General features: G+C 32.8%; 3 protein-coding genes across 4 annotated transcripts; all 3 read right to left on the bottom strand.

The window, feature by feature from the left end:
- Positions 1–735: 735 nt before the first annotated feature.
- Positions 736–3,616, bottom strand: LOC127266557 (uncharacterized). Of its 2 annotated transcripts, none has more exons than XM_051296832.1 (3): positions 3,441–3,616; positions 1,797–3,208; positions 736–1,161 (listed from the first exon to the last, which is right to left on the bottom strand). In XM_051296832.1, the coding sequence occupies exons 2-3, from the start codon at positions 3,174–3,176 to the stop codon at positions 988–990; spliced, it is 1,554 nt and encodes a 517-aa protein (XP_051152789.1). In that variant the 5' UTR covers positions 3,177–3,208; positions 3,441–3,616; the 3' UTR covers positions 736–987. The 2 variants fall into 2 exon arrangements, with proteins under 2 accessions (XP_051152789.1, XP_051152788.1); XM_051296831.1 differs by having other exon boundaries at positions 1,797–3,215; positions 3,441–3,615.
- A 779-nt stretch (positions 3,617–4,395) lies between these two features.
- LOC127266624 (multiple organellar RNA editing factor 3, mitochondrial) lies at positions 4,396–6,943 on the bottom strand. Its single transcript, XM_051296942.1, has 4 exons — positions 6,495–6,943; positions 4,981–5,078; positions 4,818–4,883; positions 4,396–4,703 (listed from the first exon to the last, which is right to left on the bottom strand). Exons 1-4 carry the CDS (start codon positions 6,830–6,832, stop codon positions 4,498–4,500), a joined length of 708 nt encoding a protein of 235 aa, XP_051152899.1. The 5' UTR covers positions 6,833–6,943; the 3' UTR covers positions 4,396–4,497.
- Positions 6,944–7,407: 464 nt separating this feature from the next.
- On the bottom strand, positions 7,408–13,181 carry LOC127266611 (pentatricopeptide repeat-containing protein At4g21190). The gene is made up of 6 exons (XM_051296913.1): positions 12,931–13,181; positions 10,940–11,027; positions 9,665–9,763; positions 9,383–9,526; positions 9,052–9,264; positions 7,408–7,990 (listed from the first exon to the last, which is right to left on the bottom strand). Exons 2-6 carry the CDS (start codon positions 11,024–11,026, stop codon positions 7,586–7,588), a joined length of 948 nt encoding a protein of 315 aa, XP_051152870.1. The 5' UTR covers position 11,027; positions 12,931–13,181; the 3' UTR covers positions 7,408–7,585.
- Positions 13,182–15,410: the final 2,229 nt, after the last annotated feature.

Here is a 15,410-nt window from a genome sequence, read left to right as displayed (position 1 = left end):
GTGATGTTTTGAATGTAAAATTGATTTTTAGTATAATATAAAAAATGAAAAATAAATGTTTTGATTTGATATTTTTGGAGAAAAAATTTTGTGGGAATAGTAGAAATCCTACAAAATCCCCCAAACATACATACCCACTAGAAACTCAAAATCAAAATTAAATTTTTGAAATAAGAAAAAATTGAAGTAATAGACTGCTAAAATAAAAATTGAAACCAAAACTGTGTGTGAGTCTGAATATGTTAAAACCAAAATTAATTAATAAGAAAATGTGCGGTTTTGAATTGTACTGTCTGTAATTGTTATAACCAGTTACCGACAACCAAAGGTTTTTGAAATTGTTATAACCACAACCTAAGTCGAAACCTGCCAAAGCAAAACAAAAACTATGGATGAAAATATTAGATTTTTTATTCCATATTTTGAGAAATAAAATAAAATAAAATTATGTTAGTAGAGGTCAGGGCGAGTCCTTGGTTACTTAATGAGTAGCTCAAACTTCTCCTAACCCAACAAATAACATATACTATAACAAAACTAGAGTGTTCTCTTGACAAAGAACAAACACATACATACCTCTACTACCTTACAAATAAGTACCATCTATTTTCGTTTGACATTTATTTTTATCGCATCAAATCAACTATTTCGATTCAATTCAAATATTTACTATTCCAAAAACAATCCATAATAAAACCAAACATTATGAAATATCACATCACCAATTCGAACCAATGAGGCACAAGTACAACTTTAATATTTGTCCATTATGAAGAAGATATCATGTGTCTGTCCGTCGATGTATTGCCAAGGCAACAAACAAACAGATCAAATATTTTCCAAACTGAAAGAGCAATCACAACAATATGCCAACAACAATTGCACCTCTCAACCATCATATCATATCATATGTGATGTGAGTGTAGTATAAATCACAAAGAGGACTCACTGTGAATATTTCACGAGCTTGAAAGAATGGCTTCTTTTCTATTCAGCCATTTTTGCCAACCGATGTACTGTGCTTCTTGCAACTCTATTCCCAGGATCAATTTTCATTACAGTCCTCAGATCCTCAGCCCCGAGCTTGTATTTCTCCATGCTCTCGTACAGAAGTGCACGCTGCACTAGGACCGAAACATTCTTGCCATCCTGTTCCAGCACCTGCAAAAGTTCCAGTTCAGTGGCAGTCGAATTTGGACCAACATTGCATACAACAAATGCAGTGTCCATTATCAAGTCACCTACTATTTCTCTTCACAGTATATGTAAGGGAAATTCAAGAATGTAAACATTTCGAAGCTACATTTTCTATTAAACCTTTTTTGTTTTACCCTGTGAAGAATTTTTCCATGTCCAACCAAAAATCCACATCACTTCCATCATTGTTTTCTACTCATTTCACTAGAAAATTTGCAGTCAAAACAGCCCTTATCTCATAAAGCTGCTTATACAATAAGCACAGTTTTTAACATGATCTACGCATTCTCCAGGAACTGGAAACAACATAAAAGATATAAAGCTTCAATGGATTGATCACATATGTTCATTCGGGAAACACCAAGTCTTGCAACATTTGCAAAGCTTCCATCTTTTGCACACATACGCGCGCCCGCACACACACATATATATATATATTCTGTAAGAGCTTCAACACTAGTCTTAAGTTGTAGCCACAATTATGAATCAAAAATATTGGAACAACAATGAATCAGAAGGTATATTTTTAGCATTTCCTGTGTACCAAGCAAAGAAATTATGAGTAAAGAAAATGAAAAAAAAAAAAAAAAAAACCTTACCTTTGTACAGTCAGCCACAGCTTTCTTATACTCCCCAACTTCCTTGTAACAGGAAGCCCGGCAGATTAAGACCTCCATCGTTCCATCCATGTCTCCAGCCTTCTCTAGAAGAATAACAGCCCAAGACAACCATGTGATGGCATCCGCAAATTGGCCCTTCTTATAATTGTCAACACCTTTACTCTGTGCAATGGGAGCAGAAACTCCACTGGGAGGAGGAGGAAGGCCATCCAGCTCTGTTGTCCCACCCACTGATGAATCATCGAACTCTGAATTTATTCCCCAATCATCCCCCTCTGTAAACTTCTGGTCCGTAAATCCCCCAGCCCCGCCAGAAGATGAAAACAAAGCATCAAAATCATTCCCACCCGAGGACTGCATTGGAGGCTGAGTTGGATTGCTTGGCTGACTACTTTGAAAACCAAAGTCACCAATCATATCCGGAGATACACCAGAAGAAAATGCTGAAGCTGAACTGCCACTTGCTTTCGAATTGTTGGTTTGACTGCCAGAAAACCCAAAACTGCTGAATGGATCATTATCCAAGGAAGATGTTGAACTTGAACCATTTGTGTTGCTTTGGAATGCTCCAAATGAATCATTCCCTAAACCACTCTGGTCCCTTTGTTTACTCGACCCACCAACGGGTTTAGACGTGAAATCGACCAATGATCCAAAAGGGTCCTTATTTGACCCCATTCCACCACCTCCAATTCCACCTCCGGCCATACTTTTCATCAAAGGGCCGCCAAGATTCGGGCTGCGATTACTATTCCCCCCTAAGTTAACATTCCCTCCACCAATGCTCGAGCTCGAACTCGAATTAATATTATTACCCTTGCCACTAGAATTCACACTTCCACCTACATTACTAACGTTCGTCCCCCATGTTTGGGCAGAGCTCCCGGTTTTTGGCAATGAATTGCCCATTGATCCCATAGAAAACCTATGCGGAGCTGTCGCCGGAGCAGAGCTTTTCAATGGAACGTTGCTGGTGCTCTTGCTCTGGCCCATGGCTGAGCCGAGCAAATCGCCGAACAGATTGGGGTTGTTACTGTTGACAATCCCAATACCCGTATTGGAAGGGGCAGATGAATTCCAGCTCTTCCCGAAAATGTCTCCTACCATCGACGTCGGGCCGGAGAGGGATCCGGGCCCGGAGGACGGAGCCGGAGCCGGAGCCGGAGTGGCCGGCTTATGCGTCCACGCCGGCTTGTTGGGCTGGGAAGGGGTCCATGAAGGTGCGGATGAATACGACGCCGTTTGGGCTTTCTGATCATTCAAGGGTTTTCCACCGCGGCCACCGCCCAACCCGAGATCGAAATCGAAGGCGTTAATCGAGCCCGTTTTGCTGCTCGATTTTCCGTAGCTCGAATTCATGATGATTCGTCGGATGGTTTCCGAACAGATGCCTTGATTCTTATCGAGATTTTAAGAAAAATTAACAGGGAATCGAAGGGTTTGAATAGCGGAAGAATAAAAAAATGCAGATCGAATTGAACAAAGATGAAAACACGAAATTAGAAGAAATGAAGAATTAAAAAAACCGCCAAATCTTGAAGAAATTGGAGCTGTCGGAGAAATCAAATCATAAACAATGCAGGCAGAGATAGATTGAGATGAGAGGAAGGAAGAAATGCTAACCTCTAGGCTCTAATTAGGGCAGGGGTGAGCGATCGGAGGGAGCGGCGAGACGGGAATGAATGAATGAATCTCGTGTTGTTTTTTTCTCGTCAAGCTTTTCGAACAGTCAATCGGATCGGGCAGGGGATGGATATATGAATTGGTTTTGGTTTTTGTTGAGGAATACCATCGACAGACAGGATTTGGATTTCGAGTTTCGTTCGGTTCGTTTAAGTTAAACGAGTCAGATAATCATAAATTTTAGCTCAATATATTTTATAAAAATATTAATTAATACTATTTTTATATTTAATATGTCCACTTTCTTTGTAATTTTAATTTTGCCGATGAAAAAATAAAATTTTTTTTAAAAAAAAATTAACATAAAATTGGTTGATGAAAAGAGAATATATTTTTTATAATGGTTATGTCAATTATATGAATATGTTTTCTATACTAGTTTAAGATATAAAGTTATTGATTAATATTTTTTATTATATTTTTAAATATTATTTTTTATTTTTATAGTAATAGTTAAATTTGCAATTAAATATAACAGGGTAACTTAATGAATTAAATTTAGTAATTAATAAATCAATTGAAAACTAGGTTATGCATATTACATAATAATAATAATAATAATAATAATAAATCAAATAGCTAGGAAGTGTTAACATTACGGTGGAGTTAATCATTATATAAAAGATTATTCCACTATAGCTAATAAAAATTAAATTACTAACACTAATCAAATTTAGTGTAACAAGCAATCAAAATTTATGTGATGTTTTTTTTTTTTTTTTTTTTTTTAATTTGATTATTTTTACTTGCTTCGATATATGAATCGACGTAGAAAAATCGTTCTTTTAAAAATGAACATTTTGACTTCCTTTTTCTATTGAACAGTCCCAATTTTGACGTCGCCATAAAAAAACTGTCAGCAAATATGAAAGACCATAAACATTAGTATCACCGGTAGTAAAAGAACATTCATTATATACTTCATGCCTCGAATCCGATACTATGAAGACAGGAGAGAAAATAAAAATAAAAGATAAAAAAGAAATCTGATGCTACGTTATGTTGCCTTTGGCTGCTTTGCAGGCTCGGGGCCTGGCTCAGGCTCTCTCCTCTGAGTCTGAGTCTGAGTCTGGACTGGCATTGCCTCGCGGCGCCTGTCATACCGGGGGCGAGGCCTGCTCCTGCTATTATTATTATTATTCTGCCTGTCACTGAATCTGTATTGGGGCCGATGTATCACTTTACCATCGACAAACAGATCACCTGCACACACATTAATGTTGGGAATGGAAAGTAAGAAATGGGCGGGGTGGGGTGGGTTCACAAAACAATTATAATAAAGTAGCTAGTTAGGCAGGTGGGATTTCATAAACCAACCCCCGTAGTCCTTATTTGGGACATCAAGATATGAATCGGGTAGCACCCAGAGGACACCGGGTAAGCCTGTTGATAATCACATCACAGTGCAAAGGCAATCAGAACAGACTAACTAAAGAAACAGTATACAATACAATACATGAGTGTGCAAGAGAAGAGATACCTTTGACTTTGTAAGAGAGCTCTTCCGAAATTAAAGCTCCAAAGCCAGTGTATGTTGTCGTGCAAACTGAATAAATCTTTTTCTTTGCTTCATCTTCACTGCATGCATATCCAGCAACAAAAAGAAAAAAGACCTCTTAAAAATTGTAATGTAGTAATGTCTCTCAATGCTCATTTAAAGCATGCTTCAGACATTCATGCCTTTAGGCAAGTAACTAATAGGCAAGAATCCTAGACATCAAACAAAAGCCAACTCAAACTAATATTCATTTTGCTTGATCATTACACTTGTAGTCGTTATGGCACATGACATACAGTGTCATAGAATGAAACAAACTTGGAGCCATGGGTCCCATATTCAATCTCACCATTGTGCACTTTCAATTTCTTTCTTCATAATTAGCTATTCAATCTCCTAATTTTCCTTAAAAAAATATTGAATCCAATACCCATTTTCTATTCAAATCATCACAACCACAATTCTTTCACCTAAACACACACACATGTAAACAATAAAATCATAGAAATAAAATATAAGGAAATTAGTTATATAATCAATAACAACATATACAATTAACTTTTCTATATGAAATACAAAGTATTAATCATTCATTTCATGGAAATAAGCTAAGCATGGATATTAGAGAACATAAAAGAATAAAACTTTCTGAAGGATAAATAAATAAATAAAAGAGATTGTGAGTTAGATTATGTTATGTTTACCATTTTTAACTCACAGACATCAGCAAATATGGCCATCAATAAATGATCAAGTAGCCACAACCAGCATCAGAGAGGTCATATTAAACTAAGGAAAGTATAGAATAAGAAGATTCTGTCAACTCAGAGACACAATATGAAAATGGTTACCGAGCAATTTCTAAGAATGTTATATGTAAAATTAGCATTATCTCATCTGCACTCATACACAATCGAGCAACATCAACCTTTGCCCTCTCATCCTAGGCTACACCATCGAACCTCCCAATAACCTACCACTAAAGCCTCTGCCAAATGCTGCTGCAGAACAATGCTACTTAGATGAGCAGGCAAAAGAAAGGTATGACTTGATTATCACTTAAAAGATTCAACCTAGCGGAATGAGTGATCTCAGTAGACAATCCATGGGCAAGTTTATGTGCATTATACATCTTATCTAATATAATGCATATCACAGAAATTAGGAATAAGCATAACACATGGAAGATAAATCGTTTTTTCTTTGGACTCAATGATTAGCTAGAACTGCAGACAACGAAAATTTGAGGCCAACTCAAACGTTAAAACATGAATTGCAATCGAATAACAGAGGATCAATCATTCCATGAAGATGTTATGAATTAAGGTGTTTGTTCCGTTCTATCTTCCAACTATAATAAGGAATACAGCAAGAACGAATGTCATGGAGGAAGAAAATGGAACTTTATCTTAAATATTGAAACACGAATCACAGGCAACCAGTAGAGACTCGATAATCACACGAAAATAATAGGAGATGAGTTGTTTCTGTCTTACCTTCCAACTACGGTTGCTAGGGTTTTAACATACGAGTTAATCATTTCTTCCTCGGACGGCTTAGGGTCCGAAGGGAACTCCATGACTATAAGCCAGTGCTCATAATCGCAGCCATCGAGTAGAATCGTCTCCTTCGGAGGGCGGTTGCTCCAGTTCGGAGACGGATCATTCAACGGCGAATAGCCCGAACTTGATGTCCGGAATCGTATTTGTACTGTGAACCTACCCACTCCACCTTGCCCTGTTGAGCTGTTAAAAAGGAGAGGTACGGCGAGGCGCGCTCGGCGGGAAAGGACGGTGGCCAACGTGCGGCGGGCGGCAAAGAGCGGCGCAGCCATGGCTGAATAGGGCAACTTCAGACGAGATTCTTGTGAAAACTAGTCTAGGCTTGCCGATCCCGAACTGTCGGTCCAGACCGGCTGTTATCCGGTTTCCGAACCGACCGGAACCGCCAAAGTAAAGCCAAATCTATTTATTTATATTTTTTAAGATTTGAAATTTTATACTCCCTCCGTTATCAAATTGTGTACTCATTTGACTGGGCACAAATTTTAAGAAAAAATATACGTAAAAATAGAAATTTTTAATTTTATTTAAAAAAAAATGGTATTTTTTACTTAAAAAAAACGAGAATAAATTTGAATGATTGATAAAAAAAAAAAAAAAAGTGAAAAGAGTATTAATTTATTATATTTAGAATCCTATACTCGCTCCATAGTATATTAGTAAAAATATTTATTATTTTAAAAAATAATTATAAATTAAAATTAAATAAATATATAATTTAATTAAAATTAAAAAAATTTAAAATATAATTGAAATGGATAATCATATTGTTAAATAAAAAATAAAAACAAATTATTATGTGAGAGTAGGAAGTAACATCTTTTTTGTTTTTATAAAGCCCATGATCTTTTATTAAAAAAATAAGTACACCTAATTTCTTTACAACAGCGAGTAATTTCTTGGGAAACGTGGAGAATATCACATAATTTAACTTAAAACACATATCCTACAAGATCACCTTGCTACACACTATATGCGAATAGAATATACAAGTGCAGTGTAGTCCAAATAGACTTTAGGACAAGTCAAGCAGTAGTTTCAGGCACAAATAAATCATCTTCCCCAACAAAGCCTCCAATCTTAGATTTTTCTTCACTAGCGTCGAGTTCAAATGAATCGTCTTCCCCAACAAAGCCGCCAATCTTAGCTTTTTCTTCACCCTCAAATGCAAAACCATTGGTGTCATCATCTTCAATGTCGGGATCACTACTTACCTCATTGTCAATGGAAGCTTGAGCTTTCTCGTGATACTTTGTTCTTACGCGGATACGCTTACCTTTGATGTAGCGGAATTCCCATTTCGGAGGAGGGTATTTCCTATGCAGTTTTTCATATTTATCCAGCATCTCAAGTTTCTTGAAAACGTCCCCAACCATTGATACGATTGCCATAGATGGTCGTATGCCAAGCTCTTCCATGTCAGCAAATATCTGCAATTTATATGAACAACAAATTTTTCAAGTGAATTTGGAACATACATTGTCAAAGACAGCTCCCGCAAAGAGGTGGCAGGCAAAATTATAACGAGAAATGCACAAATTTATTATCAGTCTCAGTCCCACAAATTAAAGCTAATTTCAACAAAACACCTGTTTCCTTATCAGTAATTTTAGTTCAATCAATTAATTTCCGAACAAATAAGATAGACAAGAAATATCACTGGCTAATTAGTTTTTCCCTTTCACTTTCAATTGTGAGGCAGCTAGAATTATGAGGATAAATTTCATCAGAGCGGCTGGAGTTCAACGCTGACAAATGATATCTTGATTGTTAAATGAATCAAAAATTGAATGATAAGATTGGTGAGAAGGGTATCTAATATATTTCAAATTTTAGATATATAAAAATTATGGTTCAACTGGAGATACTTCTAATTTAACAAGTCACAAATTATTCAGCATATATTTCACATAGTTCAAGATGGGCCATTCAAATCTAAATCAGAGGACAAAAATGATTTCAGATGGTAGCTGAAAAATAAGTTTCTACAAGTGCATATGTTTATGATTAATTTTTGTCAAACCGAACAGCCCTAAAAGTTCCAAAACAAATACTTTTTTATGCAACTTTAATTTTTTAAGAGAAAGGTTAATTTTGGCTATGTAATGCAATTAAAATAAAAAATGATCACTTTTTCAGAAAATGAAGTACAATTAAGTTGAAATTGCCCTTACATTTCTTTAGTTTCCCACTGTGTAAAGATTATAACATGCCAAAATAGGAGATATTAGCTAGTGGCAACATGAGTCGGTGACAACTTTTATTTGCAACAGCAGGAAAAATGACTAACAGTCTTTATTATATGAAAATGAAAAACATGGACAGATTCTGTGCATATTAAGTACTCATAACAAGGTATATACTACATCACCTCATTGATCACGAAAATGGGGCATGTGACTGAATATGGCAAAGTCTAACACCAATAAGAACAAGAATATGCTACCATATATGAAACTACATTTGCAAAAGGGATGAGTAAAAGGAATACCTCAAACATCTTCTCATGCATCTCACGGGTATAATAGATAGAAATCATCCTCTGAAAGAACATTCGTGGCATACTTTCCAGGTTTTGGGAAAATAATGTCTTCCAAAGCTCTTCAGCCTCCTCAAGCCTTCCATCCTCCGCCAAAGCATTCAGCAAAGTGTAATAGCTTCCCATTGTTCTTCCTTGGCCTTTGCTTAGCATCCATTTCGTTACCTTGTTCCCCCATCCCCACCCACCAAAAAAATAGGAAAAAAAATATCTGATTTAATATTCAAGCTGAAAAATAATGAAAAACAAAATGCTAGAAAGTAGGAACAGTGAGAGCGCATACCTGAATTATTCTTTTCCACTCCTTTTCATTCTCTAGGGTTTTCAAAGCTTTCTTTACTGTAATCAAGGGGAATTCTAATTCCCAGGCAATAAAGGAATCAAGAGCGCCATAAACTTCCTCTTTGACATTAGATAATCCCTTGATCTATAATGATCCAACACTAGTCATTGTTCAAGGTATTGATTCAATTTACAAAAAATGGAGTATTCACAATATAATGTGGGGGCTGATCCAATGCTACTGTAAGCCTGACAATAAAGCATAGTGACCAGAAACCCTTACGCATTCAACAAGCTTGAGGGACTTCGAAATAGTCCCTATTTTCTTCTTGGTTTTCCATACCCGAGGATATCTTGGACGAGGGCCTTTGGCAGCACATTCCTGGAAAATTATGTTAACAGGGTAAGTTCCCAGGGTCCATATTTCATTAAAGACACTGCAGTAATTAGCGTCAGATGCATGTTAAATAACAGCGGCATCACCTCTCCCACTTATTGTCTCTCGATGCAGCCATCCATAATAATAACATAAGACAATATCTTGAAAATAGAAGTGTTATTATGATTCAACTTTCTTTTATTCCAGAAGCTAAACATTCCAACACCTCATCTTCCGGTGATTTTATGTGGTCCTAGAAACTAGCAAAATTTCTATTTGATTCTATAATAATTGATTGTTTACGAAATCCCTTCAAGCTTCCACTTGAACATCGACTATCTAAGAAAGATGCATAGAAGATGAATGCATGTAACTAAATATGCCTTAGCTTGGTTTTTCAATAAAAAGAAAGAGAAAACACGAGTATAACAAAAGTATATTGATCATTATCCTCACATTCTCACAACATTGGGAGATCAATGGTGCATTTTTCGCATACAGAAAGAGACGAGATGGAAGCATGATCCATGTGTGGCAAGAAATGAAAACACCTAACCATATTAAAAATAAATAATAATAAAAAAAACTAATAATGTGAATAGCCAATGTGATTATGCAAAAGGTAGTATAATTACCCATTTATAAATCAGAATTTTAAAGAATGCATTAATAAATTATTTTATCCAATTCGATCATATCTACTTATGCATGACAAACTTAAAGTTGGAGTAAAATATCTAATTCTAAATATAGAAAAATGACAGACATGTTCTCAAATAATCCAACGGTACCTGTATTTCAATGTAGTTTTACATCTCAAATGTCTGCTTAAAACACCGAATCCACCAAGTTTGACTATCACAAATGAACATTTTCTCTTGCTTACAACCGTGTAAAAAATCCAATAGTTATGCAATCATTGCTCCCTATTCAAATTCTGATATATTCATACACATAAAGCTTTCACCCTACACCATAAACCAAACAATCCCTCTTATTTATACCAAAATTATATATATCACTGTTTAAATCACACACATAATAAACACATTCAACAAAGTAAAATGAAAAACAAAGAAGAAAAAGAAAGAGAGAGAGAAAAGAAACAATAAAGTAAAGATAAACACATGGTACCTAATCACTTGAAGTAAACAGGAAGCCATTAATGAAAAAGCTTACCACCAAAAGGGGGAAATGATTCTTCCCTAGTTTAACAGAATACAACGGTCCAGTAATAGTTGCCAGAGAGTGACTCAAGCCAAACATCCTGAAATGAAATATTTAAAATAACCTCAACATCATAAGATAGTTTGTCCATACATTATAAATTGAATGATAATAACCGTAACTTCCAGAAGAAAGATGACATCCCCTTTAGAAAGTGAAATAAAAAAAATAAAATCCTCAAATTGAACGATGAAAATGAAAAGGTATAATAGCAAAGCAAGACGATACAAGATACCAAATCATACATCTAAAGCCAATAAAATCCCAAACATAACAATCCAATCAATATAAATAATGAACAATCACAATTCAACCACATACAAATTCACAAGCTGTAGTATCAAATTTGAAACCTTGTAAAGTAAAACTCACCAATTCCAAAGCTAGCAGAATAATCTCCAATATAGGATGGACATACGGAAATTCCACCAAAAGTAAATCCAATCAAATATTGATTATACAGACCTTAATCAAATAAGTTTTGCACAAAATGACACCTAATTGAACAATATTGAAAAGGAAATGGAGGGAACATACCTAAAATTTGAGGATTTAAAGATTCTTCTAGACTAAGACAAGTTTCTTTCTTTACATACTGAACGGGCTTAGGAGTTTTTGGACTAAAGATACTGCTTACACTGAAGTGTTGCAATTCTATAGTAGAGCTAGAGGTCAAAACAATTTGGCAGCAACACAATGGTAGTGAATTAAAATTTACATAGCGAACTATAGGTCAGGTTGTTGAATCAACGGGTTTTTAGTAATATTTAAAAAAATTATAAAAAGAGCAATATTTTCTCATACAATATGAAATAAAGTTGGAGTTGCTAAAAAAGATAACAACTCAAAGTAACTCAAAAGTGAAAACAACGTGCACACCAAGATTATAGGTCCATCTACTCAAATACACCAAATTCAGGTATAAATCACCACAGATTGAAAATATTAATTGAAAGTGAAATAACAACAAATATGTGAGATCTCACAAAATTAACAATGGCAAAATTATTACAATTAACCATGCTTCAACAGTCAACTATGTTGTATAATCAGGTAAATTATCTCAAACTAATATGTTGAACAACTATCCAGTTGGCAAGCAGATCACTCATGTTGAAATCTCTCCCTAAAGCTCATAACCCAGCTGTAGAATATAAACAAGAAAGGAAATTATCCACTCCCTCTTCACAAACTATATAAGTCAATAAATGTTCTTGGAAAATTGTAAGAGCAGAGGTCTATTTATGATCTACATCTTTAAAATTAGATCAACTCTGCAGCTCGGATAACAAAGTACTTTTTGAATGAAGTACCAGCCAGGCAACCAGTTAACATGATTATAATTATATATGAATTTTATACTCTACGGGTGTGTTTGTTTGGGGGATTTAATAAGATTTCTACTATTCATCTAATTTTTTCCCCCCAAAAACATCAAATCAAACACCTATTTTTAATTTTTTTATTATACTAAAAATCAATTTTACATTCAAAACATCACATCAACACCTATTTATATCACATCATACAACTATTCAAATTCAAAATTTTTACTATTCAAATCCCAACTCAAAATCCAAACCCCCAAACAAACACACCCTACAAGTAACACACACAGGTCCTTACATTTAATATAATTCCTTAAAATCATAATGAGATAAATCCACAGGCATCAAAGGGTATTTCTTATATCAGATGAAACCACCGAATGAATATAGGTTGAATCAATATAACAACAAAGAACTAGCAATTGCCCATGAATTAAAATTGAAATAGCTGCATAAAACCGTATACAAAAATGCTAACCATAACAACACAACAAATAATATGCACTAAAATTGATAATGGCAAACAACTCTAACCCTAAATATCCATAACAATAAAAATGAGCTTAACATTGAAAACAACAAATATATCAAAATTACTGCAAGAATTAAACTTACAAAGCCTCCAGCGAAGCTGCAGAAGAAGAAGACGTCAAGGCGGCGGCGACGAAGCCGGGAACCAGAGAAGAAGAAGACCAAGTCGAATACAGCGGAAAACCAGGTCGAGGAAGACAGATGATGTCGGCAGACGACGAGGACAAGTACGAGGATGATGGAGGCAAAGCCAGTGTTGGACGACCACTCACGTCGACGGCGGGGTTCAAACGTGGGATTTTGGATTAGGTTAGGGTGTGTTTGTTTTGAGTTTAGATTTTTATTTTTATTTTTTTTTATTTGGAGTATAGATTTTGAGTTTCGAATCTTTGAGTAATAAATATTTGTAATTAAAATAATTGTATAATAAACTATAAATAATTATATAAAATTAATTTTATTACTAATTTATTTTCATTTTCCGTTTAACTAATTTATTTTAACTAGAACGAGGGAATATAATAGTATTTGCATTGTTTCATGTTAAAAAACAATAGCAATTTTTTTAGGGTAAACTATTATTTTACTCATGTATCTGAACCCCTTATTATTTCAGTCCCCTGTTATTTCAGTTCCGTAAGTGGAGTCTGTCGCAAACTAGTCTCGTGAAAATTTTTTGTTGTTTTAGTCCTCCGACGCCGGAGACGCCCACATGGCTCGCCGAAGGTGACGTGTCCGCCAGCTGTCCCGACAGATCAGCGACACTTGGCGAACACGTGAATTTTTTATTTCATTTTCTAAAATTTTTTTAAAACTTATTTTTAATTTATTTTAAATTTTATTTGTATTTTTTTATTTGGTCCAATTAAAAAAAATTTAAAAAATAAAAAAAAAATAAATTCACGTGTCCGCCAGGTGTCGTCTCCGGCGCCGGAGGACTAAAACAACGAAAATTTTTCACTTATTGAGACTAGTTTGCGACATGCTTTACTTACAGGACTAAAATAATAAAGATGTCCAGTTACGAGACTAAAAAAATAGTTTATCCAATTTTTTAAGTTAAAAAGTATATGAAGTTAGAATTGATGTTTCATTTTATCCTCAATAATAATAATAATAATAATACATATAATACTATAATATAATATAAAAATAATTAATTATATATTATATTTTAATAAAAAATAATAATATAATAAAAAATAATAATATAATTATATTATTATTTTTAATTTATATATTATATTTAAATTAAAATTAAAAATTAAGATACTAAATTTAACTAGAAATATATAAATTTTTAATTATACTAAAATTATTAAATATAGTTTATATAATTTTAAAATAAATAGTAAAATACAAATAATTTAATGTTATATTATAATTTTATTTTTAATTGATATATTATTTTTAAATTGGAATTTTATAATACAAATAATCAAATTTTAAAAATATATCTTTTTATATTTTAATTTAAAATTTTAAAAAATCATTAATAAATTTTAAAAATAAATTACAAAATTTTATAGTTTAATACTATTATATTAACAACATATTCTTTTGATTAATTTTAATATTTTTAAAGCACTTTGGACTATATTATATTGCAAAACTGCTTAGATACTGATTAATTCAAACACAAAATCAAACTTCTATTTTGTGTCTTCTATTTTATTTATGTAGTTTGCTTATTTTTAAGTTAATTGAAACCGGTTTGTGGGATTTGACTTTTCATTTTTTATTTTAAAACATAAAAATAATAATTTTTTTTTTTTTTTTTTATATTTAAAGCATCGCAAACAATTATTTTAGTTCAAAATTTTACTGTTTAAAATTCAAATTCAAAATAAAAAACCAAACTCACTCAAATAAACACACCCACTATTTTTTTACAAAATATTATACTTAAAATAGTATGTAAATAAAAAAATCAAATCAATATATTATTTAAATCAATTTCAAAATTATAACGTTAGAATTTGTTTGTTTTATAATTTCTTTTTCAAAATTTTACTATTGATCACATTTTTTTATTATTTTTTTTACAATATCAAATCAAATAATACATATTTTTTGTTTTAACAATATACAATATATTTTTTTTAAAACAAAAATCAATTTAAACGAGTTTCACTATATTTTTATTGAAAATAAGTGCTAAGAAAATAATATCCCTTGTCCGTCTCATTTATAATGTCCGTATTTTCATTTTTGTTTGTTCAATTTATTTTTTTTATTTTTTAAATAATTATTTTTATTATAAAATAATTATTTTTACTAATATATTTTTAATTATTTACTAATTATATCCGTCGTTATCTTAATCTTAATTTATATAATTATTTTTACTAATATATTTTTATAATATGTTATTTTAATTTTAATTTATAAATTTTTAAAATTTTTAATTAAATTAATTAATTATATTAATTTAAATTTATAATTATTTTTATTAAATTACTAATTATATTTTTCCTAATATATTGATTTTATTGTTTTTATAAAATCTTAAAATTACAAAACTTGTATCCCTTCCGTCTCAATTTCCATTCCATCTTAAAACA

This window comes from Andrographis paniculata, unplaced genomic scaffold, assembly GCF_009805555.1.
Source record: "Andrographis paniculata isolate CXL003 unplaced genomic scaffold, ASM980555v1 Contig76END, whole genome shotgun sequence".
NCBI lineage: Eukaryota > Viridiplantae > Streptophyta > Magnoliopsida > Lamiales > Acanthaceae > Andrographis > Andrographis paniculata.
This window is presented reverse-complemented; position numbering and strand designations above follow the sequence as displayed.